A 13,461-nucleotide genomic window follows, 5' to 3' on the forward strand; every position below is an offset into this window, starting at 1 on the left:
AAAGTTTCCAGAACCTAAAAACATAGTGTCTCCATTGAAGACGGGACATTGGACACATGAGCCTCGGGAGACATCTCTTGCTCAAATCAGCACATGCCAAGCTGGCGTCCCAGTTTCAACGGCCTTAGTCTGCCTTCTCCTCTGGCCTTCTGCCTTGCTCCATTGGCGGGTATGAGTGCAGATGTGTACGTAATAGCTGATGACGTTGCTTCAGCGGGTTTCCTGTTTCCCTTACAGGAGGGTATGTGGAAGCTTTGGAGGTGACGAAAGAAACCCGAAGTCCAAGTACCATTCAGTCAGACTCCTTTTCAGAGAAGACTTACGATGATGTCGGGTGCTCGAGAGAAGACATGTAAGCGCACTCCGCCCTTCCGCAAGGACGAGCGTGGTGTGACCGTGAAGGTGCGGTAGGCTAACGGTCTTTATCTCTTTCTCCACAGAGCAAAATGGGACTTCTCCAGTTCGTTCACCTCAGACAGTGGTGAGTGCTGCTTGGAACTGCAGATTGCTTCTGGGGCTGAGCGGTGATCACAGGGTTTTATTTTGGACACAGTTGCAATGATTAAAAACTGGATGTCGAGATTGTAAGCTAAGAGCAGTGGTCCCACGGCATGCCTTTAGAGGAGGGAATGGTGCTCTTGTGGCAGAAAGAAACTTTGCAAGGCCAGGTGTGGTGGCGCATGCCTTTAATCCCAGCACTTGGGAGGCAGAGGCTGGTGGATCGATGTGAGTTCGAGGCCAGCCTGGTCTACAAAATGAGTCCAGGACAGCTAAGGCTACACAGAGAGACTCTGTCTCAAAAAAGAAAAAAAAAAAAAAAAGAAAGAAAAAGAAAAAGAAAGAAAGAAAGAAACTTCGCATGACATTGCACTTTTTTTTGCGGTGTCTTTGTAGCACAAGTGTGATAAGTGCTTTTTACTTAAAATATCCTCATCACTTTCTAGTACTTACTAATTATTAATTATGTAGCGGGGAAGATGGGGGATGTGCCTGTGTGTACAGGTGCCTGCAGAGGCCAGTCCTCTTGGATTCCCTGGAGCCGGAGTTTCAGGCATATTTTTATCCACCTGATGTGGGTGTGGGAATGAACTTGGTTCCTCTGCAATCAAAGTTTGTAGCCCCACTTTTCTAGTGCCTTTAAAAGCAATATCAACATGGCCTAAAGGCTGTGAATGACCTGCCCACCCCCACCCACCCCCAATATCTGTGTGACTTCATTTTGCACTATAGTCAGTTTTTTTTCCTTTAAGAGGCTTCCCCGCTGGCTCTTTCCTGTCCTGCAATTACCAACCAAAACATGTTTGCCGGTGCCAACCCCCATTTAAAGTAGCACTTGCCTTCCTGGGATACCTTAAGTGGCTCTTATCTTTCCTATCTCGCTTCTATTCTCGTCACTTTAACACATTTGTGAAGAACTGTAGTCGTTTTCATGCCCTTTCGTCCCCCTCCCTCCTCCACTGGAACTTTTCTTCCCAGCGAGTCCCTTCTCCCACTTTCATACCTTCTTTTGTGTGTGAGTTTGAGTTTCTTGCCGGCATGGGGGGTTATTTACTGGTCCAAGGTCGACTTATCAGTAGCTATGCCCTGACATACCGATGGGCCCAATCTTACGCAGATATGTGAAGAGCACTGCAGCTGTAGTTAGTTTGTGCATGCAATGTGCAGAAGATGCCTTTGGGGACACATCTCTTACAGTATTTCCGCTCACTTTTCCACAGTGGTCCCTAAGCCTTGTAGGTGGTGATGCAGCTGTCTCATTTAGGGCCCAGCCCTCCATGGCCACTCAGTGGTGGGTACTTTGGCCAGTTATGGAGTTTTACAGTACAAGCTACCTGTTGCTATAAGCAGTTTCTCTGATGACAACTGAGTGCTGCTCAGATGTAAGCTCAAGTGTCTAGGAAGCAGCTTGAGAACACGATCACTTAGCAACAGCATCAACAGCAGCAATAATAACAATAACAATAATTAATAATAATAATAATAATAATAATAATAATAATAATAATAATAATAATAATAATAATAATAATAATAAAATCATACGGCTGGAAAAGGCTTAGTGGTTAAGAGAATTTGTTGTTCCTCCAGAGAACTGAGGTGCCATTCCCAGCACCCATACGGTGGCTCACAACCATCTGGAACTCTATTTCCAGGCTCTCTCTCGCCCTCTTCTGGCCTTCATGGGCACTAGGCACACGTGTAGTGTACATAAGTATATGAAGGAAGGTGCACATGAAATTATATTTTTTTAAAAGTAACAGTGGTTCTCGCTAGGGTTTATCACACCCCCAACCGCCATGCATCCACTCTTTACGAGGCTTACAGATCCAGGCATGAGTTTCTTCCTAAGAAGTGAGCATCAAAACCAACTAGAAAGTGGCTACTCACCACCGGACCAGTCGTGTCATATTAAACTGGAGGGTATGTCCGGCTGGGCAGGCCATTAATGTAGTTTCAGGATTCACAGGCAGATAAAACTATTGATGATTTTTCTCCCTCAGTAGGCTACAGAGCACATTCTGGCTCCATGACTTCTCTCAGCTCTAGCTTGACTCCTCTTTGTCCTATGACCAAAATGTGCGGTGTCTTCGGGGATAGAGTCTCACCCTCAGGTTCCACTTGGCAACTGAGGACACTGGAAGCTGCTTGTGTTGTGCTGGGGGACTCTGAGGTCCCCTTGACCCGCTTTTGTAGGGAGGAATCCCATATCTGGCTTCCAGGAAAAGCATTGCCCATACACAGAGGGCGTCTCAGTTACAGTGTTCTGTGAAGAGACACCATGACCATGGCAATGCGTTTGCCTGGCGCTGGCTTACAGTTTCAGAGGGTTAGTCCTCCGTCATCACGGCAGGGAGCAGACAGCATGGCACTGAAGCAGAAGCTTCATATCCTGCATGCAAAGGAGGGAGGGAGGGAGGGAGGGAGAAACAGAGAGAGAAAGAAACTGGGAGAAAGAGAGAAATAGAAAGAGACTGAGAGATAGATAAAGAGACAGACACGCAGGGACAGATACTTCCATGGAATTTTGAAACCTCAAAGTCCACTCCAAATTCCACACCTCCTCCAAGAAGGCCACACCTCCTTCCCAAAGAGTTTGGGCCCCCTGGTGACTCAAGTGTCAAATATTTGAGCCTCTGGGGTTATTCTCAAACCGCTACAGAGGCCACCTCCATTCTGACTGTTTTTCAAGGCAGTATTTTCTAATAACGTATAAAATAGCGGTTTTCATATGTTTTTTTAGATATCCACATTTTTGGCTACCCCTCCCTCCTCCCCCCCCCCCATGCCCCCTTTTCTCCTATCTTCTTTTCCATATCCTGCTTAGACCTATACGGTGAGTTCAGGAGAGCCTGTGGCTAAAGAGTAAGACTGTCTCTTTGTAATATGTCTCACACACACACACACACACACACACACACACACACACACACACGTTGATCAAACGCGGTTCTGTGCTGCCTCCTTAGAATGCAGACAGTTGAGTGCAGAAACAGCCTTGGAGAACATTAAACCCAGCCCTCACCGTTTAACCAGACCACAGAGGCACAGAGAAGTGGAAGAACTCTGCATGTTCACTGCGTTCCAGTCGAGTTCGAAACCTTAACATGTACATCTTGAATCCAGTCCCATTTCCTTTAGACACAATCTGCATCCATCTGTGTGTATTGAGCTTACGTGTTAGCTTGGTGCAAAGGGAGACGCTGTTCACTGTACGTGGGTTTCCTCTGTTCCCCCAGCACTTAGCATGCTAGCCCCTGCACAGAAGACTGCAGCTGCTCTGCACTCACCATGGGAAGGAAGGAGGGTGAAAGAAAGGGACCGGGTGAGAAATAGCTTTCTTTGGCTGAACCAGATCCCACACGCTTTCAGAGGCAGAAGACATGCCTAATTCTTCTCATTTGTGTAAACCTTTACATATGTAAATGAATTCTTACCACATGTTTAGGAAGACAAATTTCAACAAAGTCCACTTAACTAAATAAAGTTGAAGGTACTTGGCATCTTATAGGCATTCATTAATGTTTGTGTGTGTGTGTGTGTGTGTGTGTGTGTGTGTGTGTGTGTTTCTTAATTCCAGAAGAAAATAGTGAAGAAACGTATGAAGATATCTACAAAGCAAAGAACAGTGACGCCAAAACAGAGTGAGTGTCTTTCTTAGATTTGGATTGTAGGCTAAAGGCGAATCCTGTTCATGTAGTAAGCCAGGATTTAAGACATGACCCCATCTCCCACCACCACCGTTGAGGGAAGATTACACACAGTGATGATAAACTATTGAAATACTGCATCGTCAGTCGGCATATATCAGCACTGTCTACACACACACACACACACACACACGCCAAAAGAGTGAAGATTCATTGCTTTCTCCTTTGAGAAAAATGTCCATTTTCTAGTCTAGAGAACTTTTATATCATGTGTTAAGAAGTGGTTGAGACAGGGAAAGTAAATAACCATAGACTTTGCCTCGACATTATAGTTGGTTTCCCAGGGACAAAGCAATTCGTATAACTTAGCCCTTATATTTGTGGCGAGTCAATCAGACAGACTCTAGGATTTACCCACTGCTATTGCAAATGATGTTTGTTCAAATGATCAACATTGGTCAAGTTTAATTATAAAGCGCAAGGGAAAGAAAACAGTGAGGAGTCTGGGGACAAAGGGTGCAGTGATCCTGGGCTGTTTATGTGGGTGAACCCCTTTCATCTCCATCCCCCTAAACTAAAAGGATATTTAGGAGGATTTCATCACCAGCTGCCCATCAGTATGCCACCTGCTATACACTGAGTTCCTGACGAGTACATTAAAAACCAGCAGTGGCAGTTTCAGGAGCCAGTAATGCCTCTGATGGGTCTCCAGTACCACTTAGAGGGAGTGTTTCTCTAAGTTATTTTCTCCTCCTCGGGAAAGAAAGCTTTTGCCTCATGATCTCCACAAGAAGGCACACCCTCTGTGGTAGATGGATGCTGGTGAGCACTATAATTCCTCCATCCATGGCTGCCTCAGGTACGCTTCATGTCGGAGTCTCAGCAGACCTCACTCCTAGCTACCGAGGCATTGCCATGTGCTCCCTTGAGGGAGTCTGTTTTGGACATGAGGCTAACGTCTGGTCCTTGGTAATCCCACAGTGTTCTATCCCAGTTCTAGTTCTCTCTCGAGCACCATGCTGTTTTGTCTTCTCGTTCCTCTTAGTGTAGCTGGAAGAACAGCACTGAGAAGATTGCAGCAACTCTTCAGGAAAGAAAAGGCTATATTCAGAGTGAAACAAACCAAGTCAAAAGAGAATGTCAGGTAAGCAGTCAGCCCCACCGCCTCACAGACATATGGCTTTGCTGTTTTCCATCCAGTTCTCGGCACCAGTGACAAGAGTATCAGAACCTACAACTATAAAGGCCCCGGTTGCATGGCACCCTAAGAAACTAGTGAGAAGAAAAAATTACCAGAATAAGTGAACAAGATCCAGAATGGGAAATGTGTCATCACCCTTGACACCTTGTGTCACTAAACATCACTAAACATGATGTTAGTAGTTGCGTCCTTTCATGTTCTCCTGGCCACACAGCCTCCATATTTACTTTGCCTCTCTTGAAAGCAGCAATGCCTGTGTGATATGGGTGTGGGTGACCTGAGTGCTTTGTGTATCTCACGGTCTTGGACTTCGAAAGCCCCCAGCCCTCCTGCCTGTGTAACCTCCACTGTCATCTTTGGGAAGGTTCCAAGATTGCTCACAGGCCTTGATGCCCTCAGGGATGCAGTGGAAGGGGGCTGTGCAGTCTCTGGAGACATTTCTCTCTGCGTATCAATACAGATAGGCAAGTATAGAACTGTGCTTTGTGAGGGCAATTTGCAGAGCTCATCATCTGCATTGAGATAGTAAAGAAGCTATTCTCTTCTCAAGCTCTTCCCAATGATAAAGCCTTGAAGTTTTACGATTTTTTTTAAAGGTTTATTTTATTTATTATGTATACAACAATCTGCCTGCACGTGTACGTGGCTGCCAGGAGAGGGCACCAAACCTCATTATAGATGGCTGTGAGCCACCATGTGGTTGCTGGGAATTGAACTGAGAACCTCTGGAGGAGCAACCAGTGCTCTTAACCTCCAAGCCATCTCTCCAGCCTCAGTTTTATGATTTTTTTTAAAAGCCTACTTGTCTGCTGGAACAAGAGCTCCCACGAGAACCAAGCAGACCTGTGTGTGGGTACTGTAGTTCCCATCACAGTGGAGAAGACGGTGCTAGTTTACTTTCTGTCTCCCTTCAATCATCTTACTATCCAGCGTAAGGGCCTGGCTCATGGCTGCTACAAAATACCCAGAGTGCTGAGTTAAAGGCTTCATATCCACAGGACTGCCTGCCTTCCTCCCTCTCTGTCTCTCTTTTTTTCTTTACCTTTTACTATCACACATCTCTTCCCATGTGACCTCCTTAACAATGGGAGAAAAGAACCAAATCTCTTCCACTTAACCGTTTGCCACCTTCCATTCCCACCTGACCTGGGTTTCCCTGTGGAAGTCTTCCTTTGGCAAAAAAAAAAAGTGCACGTGGCCGGCAGTGTATGCAGTCCCCGTGACGTTATCTGTACACGGTTCTTTCATCATTCATTCCTCACGCTCACTTGGTATATCCGACTGTCTCTTAGAAGGCTGGCACACAGTACTGGATGCTGTGGATGCAGGTCTGGGCTGTACGGCAGCCCTAGCGGGCTAGCTAGGAAGGAAGTACAGGCAGTCCACAGGGATGGATGGGCTCATTTGCAATGGGGTGGGGTACAATCAGAACAGAGCTGCAAGAGTCTCCCGTCCCGTCCTTGCCTCAAAGCACCATGTGGGCGAGGACACCTGCCATCAGAATGGCTTCTCAGATATATCTGCTAACACGCATGACGTTTTTCCTTGACGTTGTTTGTTTGTTTCTTCATTAGCAATGGATTTTCCGTGTCACTTCCTAACTTAGGTAAGTGGCATTCACTTGATGTTGTCGGTCAAGATTGCTGTTTTCAGGTGTATTAAGGAGTAAAGGAGGTGCTTTGGTAATCAGTTCTGGACCCATCAGAGCGAAAGGAGATATCTCAAACAATGGTACTTCCTGTTTTGGGGAGATGAGAACCATCTTTCCGGCATTCCATAAGTAGATGTTATTCTCTTTATAGGAAGCTCTGAGACCCACAGCCACACTTTGTGATTGGGACTCGTACCCAAGTCTCTCTGACTATGAAGCTTAGGCATTAGGCATTGATCCCCGCACCTCTGATGATCCGTTAGCCAGATTAAGACATGATAAATTGAATGTGAACATGCTGCAGTCCACACACTAACAGACTAAGAACGGGTCACTGGAACACGGTCTCACTATTAAAACAACCGTGTGGAAGTTATCACAGTGCCTGAAGTATAGGAAGCTCTCGGTACACGGAATTTGTCAATAAACAAGGACTGTGTGATTTTTGTTCATTGGTTCTTGTTCATAGGCACTAGCCACATTGTTACTTTCATTTATAACTGTGACTAGGGGATTCAAACATGTACTTCAGAAAGGTAAGCTGCCAAACTAAATAACAAAGGTTATATAGGCCCGATGAAATTGTAGCACTCCCAAATATTGTCATAAAAAGACCTAAAAAGAACCTGGAATATGAATTCATCTTACAGATGGATTATCCCTAATCCCCAAGACCACAAACCAAAGTACACCAAAATCTGAAACTTTTTTTATGGCTACCATAATTGAAAAATTCTGCACCTGACTTCATGTGACAAATAATGTATGAATTGCCACTGGGATATGTGTAGTATGTGTATATGAAACACTAATTCCAAGTTTATATTTGACTTCTAGTCCCATGATTCCATTTTTATATTCTTCACTGTGAATATGCAAATACTTCAAAATCCAAAAAGATCTGATGTCTGAAATGCTCTGTCCGAAAGCACTTAAAATAAGAGATACTGAAGCTATGACCCCTCAAACCTTAGAGATACTGAAGGAAATTAGTAAAACTAAGAGTACCTGTGAATAATCGAACATGAATTGTGAATATATCAAAATGTCCCACACTTTTTCAAATAGTGAATCATTTGAAAATAATGGAATTCTCTATTGCACGGTAGTGTGAACATTACAAGCTGCAAATGTCTAATTATCATTATGTACTGACTCAGAGTCAGTGTAATACAACAGTATTGCAAAGAAACAAATTTCCAGACCAGTGGTTTGAAATAAGGAATCAACTCTGTGTGTGTGTGTGTGTGTGTGTGTGTGTGTGTGTGTGTGTGTGTGTTAGAAATGAGCAGATACATTCCCATTCTCCTCAGTTAAGAAAAGTCTCCCTCAATATTCTAGTAAAATGAATCGCTTTTCAGTTCTAGAAAACACAGACAACTGACAATTCAGTGAAATCAAATGGCTGTAAATGCACATGCGGGTCAGCTATGCAGAGAGCTCGCTTTTTATTCCCTCAGTTGAACTTCTTCCCCAAAGAGACTTGTTTTGCTCCAGCCCATCTATGTAACCAGATGAAAGGCTTGAGGATACAGCTGGAAAACTAGGTCACTGTGTATAATTTGGAAAGCTGGGGGGGCATGATGCATACTTAATAACTTTTTTTTTTATCCGGTCTGTGTCCTAGGACCTAGGTCTCAGGACCTTATCTACGACGATGTGGACACGAGTGAGAAAGAACCAAAGTAAGTCAGTTTATTTTGCTGGTTATCCCTGCAGGCGCCAGCCACGGCTTGATGCTTTGTTAAATTCAGTTGGAGAGGCAGATCCTGAGAGACTGGACAAAGCTGCTATTCCACTGGTGATCCCTCAGTGGCACCAAGCCAAAGGCATTGGAGCTTCGGGGCCTGCGTTTGTTTATCTTTGAGTCTTGAAAAGAAATAGAAGGATCCAGAGGGTCCTAGAAACCGACAAGAGCAACATTGTTACAGATAGATCAGGGTTCAGGGGGTCTGCTCAAACTATTATACTAACCAAGGATAATACAAGTAGTAATCATCAAACCCCTGCTCTGATCTACCCAATGGACAGGACATTCTCCACAGTTATGTGGAGAGCGGGGACTGACTCAGACATGAACTCTGGTGCCCCGTATTTGACCACCTCCCCTTGGTGGGGAGGCCTGGTGGCACTCAGAGAAAGGATAAGCAGGCTACCCAGATGAGACTTGATAGCCTATGACCATATATTTGGGAGAAGGTCCCCCTCAGTCATAGACCCAGAATAGGGGAATAGGGTGAAAGAAGGAAGGAGGAAGAGAGGGAGGGAGGGAGGGAGGGAGGGAGGGAGGGAGGAACAGGAGGATACAAGTGATGGGATAACAATTGAGTTTTAATCTGAATAAATTAATTATAAAAAAAAGAAAATCTCAACACATTTAAATAGTAATCTTTTGCATATACTATAAGACACAGGATAGCAAAGAGCTGTTTGATAGAAAATTTTCAAGGACTAAATCACTTAGAAAGGAAGCCGTCATCAGACCCAGTGCCCATCACAGCTTCCGGCTGGCTTCCGCTCCATCTCTCCCACGCAGCTGGTGATGGAAGCCTTTTCTTTTTATTCTTCCTATCCCTGCCCAATGTACTTGGACCCATGCTGAGTCCAGGTAAAGCCACTAATAATCCCTTGCTAAACCCGAGTGACATCCTTAAGATCATAATATACTTGAATTTTCCAGCAGCATTTAAAAATGTTGGTCATGCCATCCCTAAAGAGAAAAGGGGTCTTGTTCTCATGTTCCCATGGAAAGATTTCATATCCTTCCTCTTGGCTTAAGCTCTGTTGAGTTCTGGTTCTTTCTTCCATGCCTGAAGTATCAACTCTTCTTAGGATGCCCTGGAACAGCTGTATCCTCCCCTCACACACTCTCTATTTTTCCTTCTTGCAGGACGAACACTCTGCACAGCCCTCGTCCTCTCATTTCATTCAGGGTTTTGCTAAGTTGGCCAAGCTGGCCTTGAACTTGGGATGTTCTTGCCTTAGATTCCCCCCGTGGCTTGATTTACAGGTGTGACTCCCGCAGTCTTCCCTCCTGTATATATTTTAGTGTTCCCTGACCTTCATCCACGACTTCTATTACAGCAAAAAATATATCAAAAATTATATTTTAAAGTTAGATTCCTTTCCTGAGTTCCAGCAAGCCTCGAGGGCAACACTTCCTAAACTCAGGGGGTGTGTAATAATGCAGGAGACACTTTTTTCTTATCCAAACTTCCCTTCTAATGTCTATGGTAGTGATTAGGAACATAGTCGCCCTTAGGCTTTGTCTCTGGTTTCCTCAAGTTTCCTGCCTGCCCTCCCAAGTTTTTGTTCTAATGTCTCTCAAACTGTTCTGACTTCTCCTCCCCCACCACCCAGCCACAATCCCCCCCCCTTTCTTGGTTCTTAAATAGATTCCTGCAAAAGTCCCCAAGTAGCCATTTTACCTCCATTTCAATTTTAAATTCTTTAAATTTTCAAAGTTAAAAAGATAGTCATGTCATCAAACCCAACCATCCACCAGCTGTAAACGTTCAGTGGTTGTGCATCATGCTCAAGGCACCGTCCACACTGCCCCTGGCAGCCCCTCAGCCTCACCTTTGCTCCCCCATTCTACACTCCTAGGAGTTCCTTGAACTCCAAAACTGTCCAATACTTCAAGCATTCCAACGCTCCTAATTCATTCAACAAATACCGATCAGGTACTCGGTGCCAGATGTTGGGTATAAAGCAATTCACAGACAAGAGATAATACTTGGCTTGGGGAGAGACAGTTTTTGTCCAATGAATGAATGAAAAACTAACCTATAGTTATGCACTGGAATTTGGTTGTGTTGAACCAGAATATTTGAAAATAGATACAGGCATGTGGGAAGCGTTCTAGACAGCCCTCGTTATTTTCTGTTGCTCGGGATTTTGTCCAAGCTGGCCTCGAACTTGGGATCTGTCTACTTCTGATTCCCAAGATGCTCCAATTACACATGTGATACCCAAGGCTTCACTTTCTTATGACTCTTATTGTTCTCTCCTCCATACCAGACTTCAATTATGATCATGACAGACATGCTATCAAAATTATATTTTTGAAGCAAGATTTTTTTTTCCTGAGTCTCAATAGGAAAGGAGAGGAGTTTGATACTTACAGTAGACCAGTCAGGTAACCTTGCAGAGACACTGGATCCCTGGAGCTGGAGTTACAGGCACTTGTGAGCTGGGAACTGCACCGCGTTCTGTGTAAAAGTAGCACACGCTCATGACCACTTAGCTGTCCCTCCAGCCCCTGGTCCACATTTCCACTATCAACTCATCTGTTGATAGATAGATATCTGAGCTGGTTCCAATTCCTTGTTACCGTGAATGTCACAGCAATGGATGTGAATGTGCAAATGTCACTGTAGTAGACAGGGAGTCCTTTCGGTGTATGCCCAGCAGTGCCTGCGCTGGGTCGTGTGGCAATTTTAATTTTTTTAAGAAACTTACTTATTTCTATAATCTTTCTTCTAATTTGCCTTCACAAGTATTTACTTTTGATGATGTTAGCCATTACTGCCAGGGCAAGGAGCATCCGTAGCCAAGGAAGAAGAGCATCCTTAGCCATTCCTGCCGGGGTGAGGAGCATCCTTAGCCATTCCTGCCAGGATGAGGAACATTTTTAGCCATTGGTGAATTGCAAGTTTACTAATAGGATTCACATCTTAGAGACAAAAATTTCTGAGGCTAATTTCATTTCTGGTTTCAAATTTGGGCCGCTTAGAAGTCAGCAGGTTCTGGCCAATGGGCCAGCATGGTCTGCTATTTGTCTTTGTAAGTGAAGTCAGAACAGTAGAGCTAATAGTTACACTGAAGAGCAAAGCCTATAAAGCCTGAGCTGTTGACTACATTACCTTGCTCTGAGTACAGAAGTAGACGTCTAGCTGATGTTCAGACAACGTTGGTCATTGGCCTCGGAGGCATTGGTGCTTCTATAAATGTTTGCTAGTTCAATCTTTTCTAAAATTTTTTTTTTGAGACAGGGTTTCTCTCTGTAGTCCTGGCTATCCAGGACTCACTCTGCAGACCAGGCTGGCCCCGAACTCACAGAGATCTGCCTGCCTCTGCCTCCCTGTGTTCTTGGATTGCAGGCATGCGACACCACAAGCCAGCTTACTAGTTCAGTCTTAATGTACTTAATCAAAACATTTTTCTACTCAGGGATGAAGATAAACTAAAAACTTGGAAGGCTAAGTTTTTGACACCAAAGGGGAAGAAGGGGGGAAAAGGCAGCGACGGATCCAAAAGGTAAGAACCCGCATGCACTTAAAACTCCCCTGCTGCAGTTTTCACTCAGGCCACATGTCTGACCTTAGGCAAGTCCTTAACTCTGATTTTCAGTGAAAACTAGCAACACTTGCCCCCCAGACAAATGAGAGGATTAAAAGAGAACAAAGTAAAAATACACAGTCCCTTACACTCATCCCTAACCTCCTCCCTACACTCCGATGAGGAGGAGGAAGAAAGCACAGGAGGAGGCAGCAACTACCAAACAGCGAAGGACCTCCGCTCTTCTTGTCTTTTAGGCCATAAAGCACCCCTCCAGAAGGACAAAGCTTAAATAGAATACTGACTAGAATATGGAAGGTTAGTTATGATGACAGTGTTAGGACGTAATCAGAGCGCTTCAGCAGCTAGGAGCTAACCTTCACTCACGCCATTCAGACTGCACTGGCCGCTTGGGGAGGCAAGCATGTGCTCTACCGCCTCAGTGCTCACTTAGCTATGTGCTCCTCCTCCCAGGTGCCAGTGCGTGAGGCAGGATCTGGGGCATGCTCTTTGACAAGTTTCTTGGGGAACTCCTTAGTAAATAGTCAGTGGTTTGCCTAGGATATCCCAAGAGAACTCACACATTTGTCAGTGGCAAAGGCAGCCCTTCCCTTAAGTTTATTTCCCCAATTTAGAAAGAAGTATTCAGAGTAGAAAAGTTTATTTTTGGTTTTGTTTTGTTTTGTTCTGTTTTTTAACATTAAACATCATACTTGCTTGCATAACAAAGCTAAAGGGAAATCCAAGAATACAATGTCATAAAGGGTTCTAAATCCTTGTCCAACACTGTTTTATCTGTCATCAATATACATCTGTCTTTTGGGAAAACAATTTCCTAGTATTTTTTTTTCTTAAATTGACTTAATATATTCTCAATTTAAAAATGCAATAATGAGGCCATCATTATTTCTGAAGAGCAAGTGTTTTCTGTATTAGTTAAAATGTCAGCTTATTCTACCAATAAGTACAACGTTTTTGGTGAGTATTAACATTAAAGGCATGCACGGCTCAGACAGACACTGTATGTTGAGGCAATGTGTACAGTGCTAACAGAACTGGCATTTTGCTGTAGGTAGTTCAGACACTTAAGGGTGTTAAACGGGAGTGGAAAGATTAATTGCAGAAAGACCTCTCTGTAGCAGGTACCCAGATGGATTTTTACAAGAGTGGGGATGGAGATG

General features: G+C 44.3%; 1 protein-coding gene across 2 annotated transcripts in view; it reads left to right on the top strand.

Moving 5' to 3' along the window:
- FYB2 (FYN binding protein 2) overlaps nt 1–13,461 on the top strand; it is a 101,364-nt gene that overhangs the window by 82,241 nt on the left and 5,662 nt on the right. Inside the window, exons 10-16 of one of the 2 annotated variants that reach the window (XR_014779795.1) lie at nt 238–352; nt 441–481; nt 4,079–4,142; nt 5,199–5,292; nt 6,924–6,955; nt 8,628–8,685; nt 12,173–12,250. Coding sequence is in view for 1 of the 2 variants with exons in the window: in XM_084784866.1 (XP_084640992.1) it covers nt 238–352; nt 441–481; nt 4,079–4,142; nt 5,194–5,292; nt 6,924–6,955; nt 8,628–8,685; nt 12,173–12,259 (496 nt within the window). In the remaining variant the exon portion in view is untranslated. Of the gene's footprint in view, nt 1–237; nt 353–440; nt 482–4,078; nt 4,143–5,193; nt 5,293–6,923; nt 6,956–8,627; nt 8,686–12,172; nt 12,260–13,461 lie in introns of those variants that run through there. The other variant, XM_084784866.1, reaches the window with a different exon arrangement.

This window comes from Acomys minous, assembly GCF_964271855.1.
Source record: "Acomys minous genome assembly, chromosome: 6".
NCBI lineage: Eukaryota > Metazoa > Chordata > Mammalia > Rodentia > Muridae > Acomys > Acomys minous.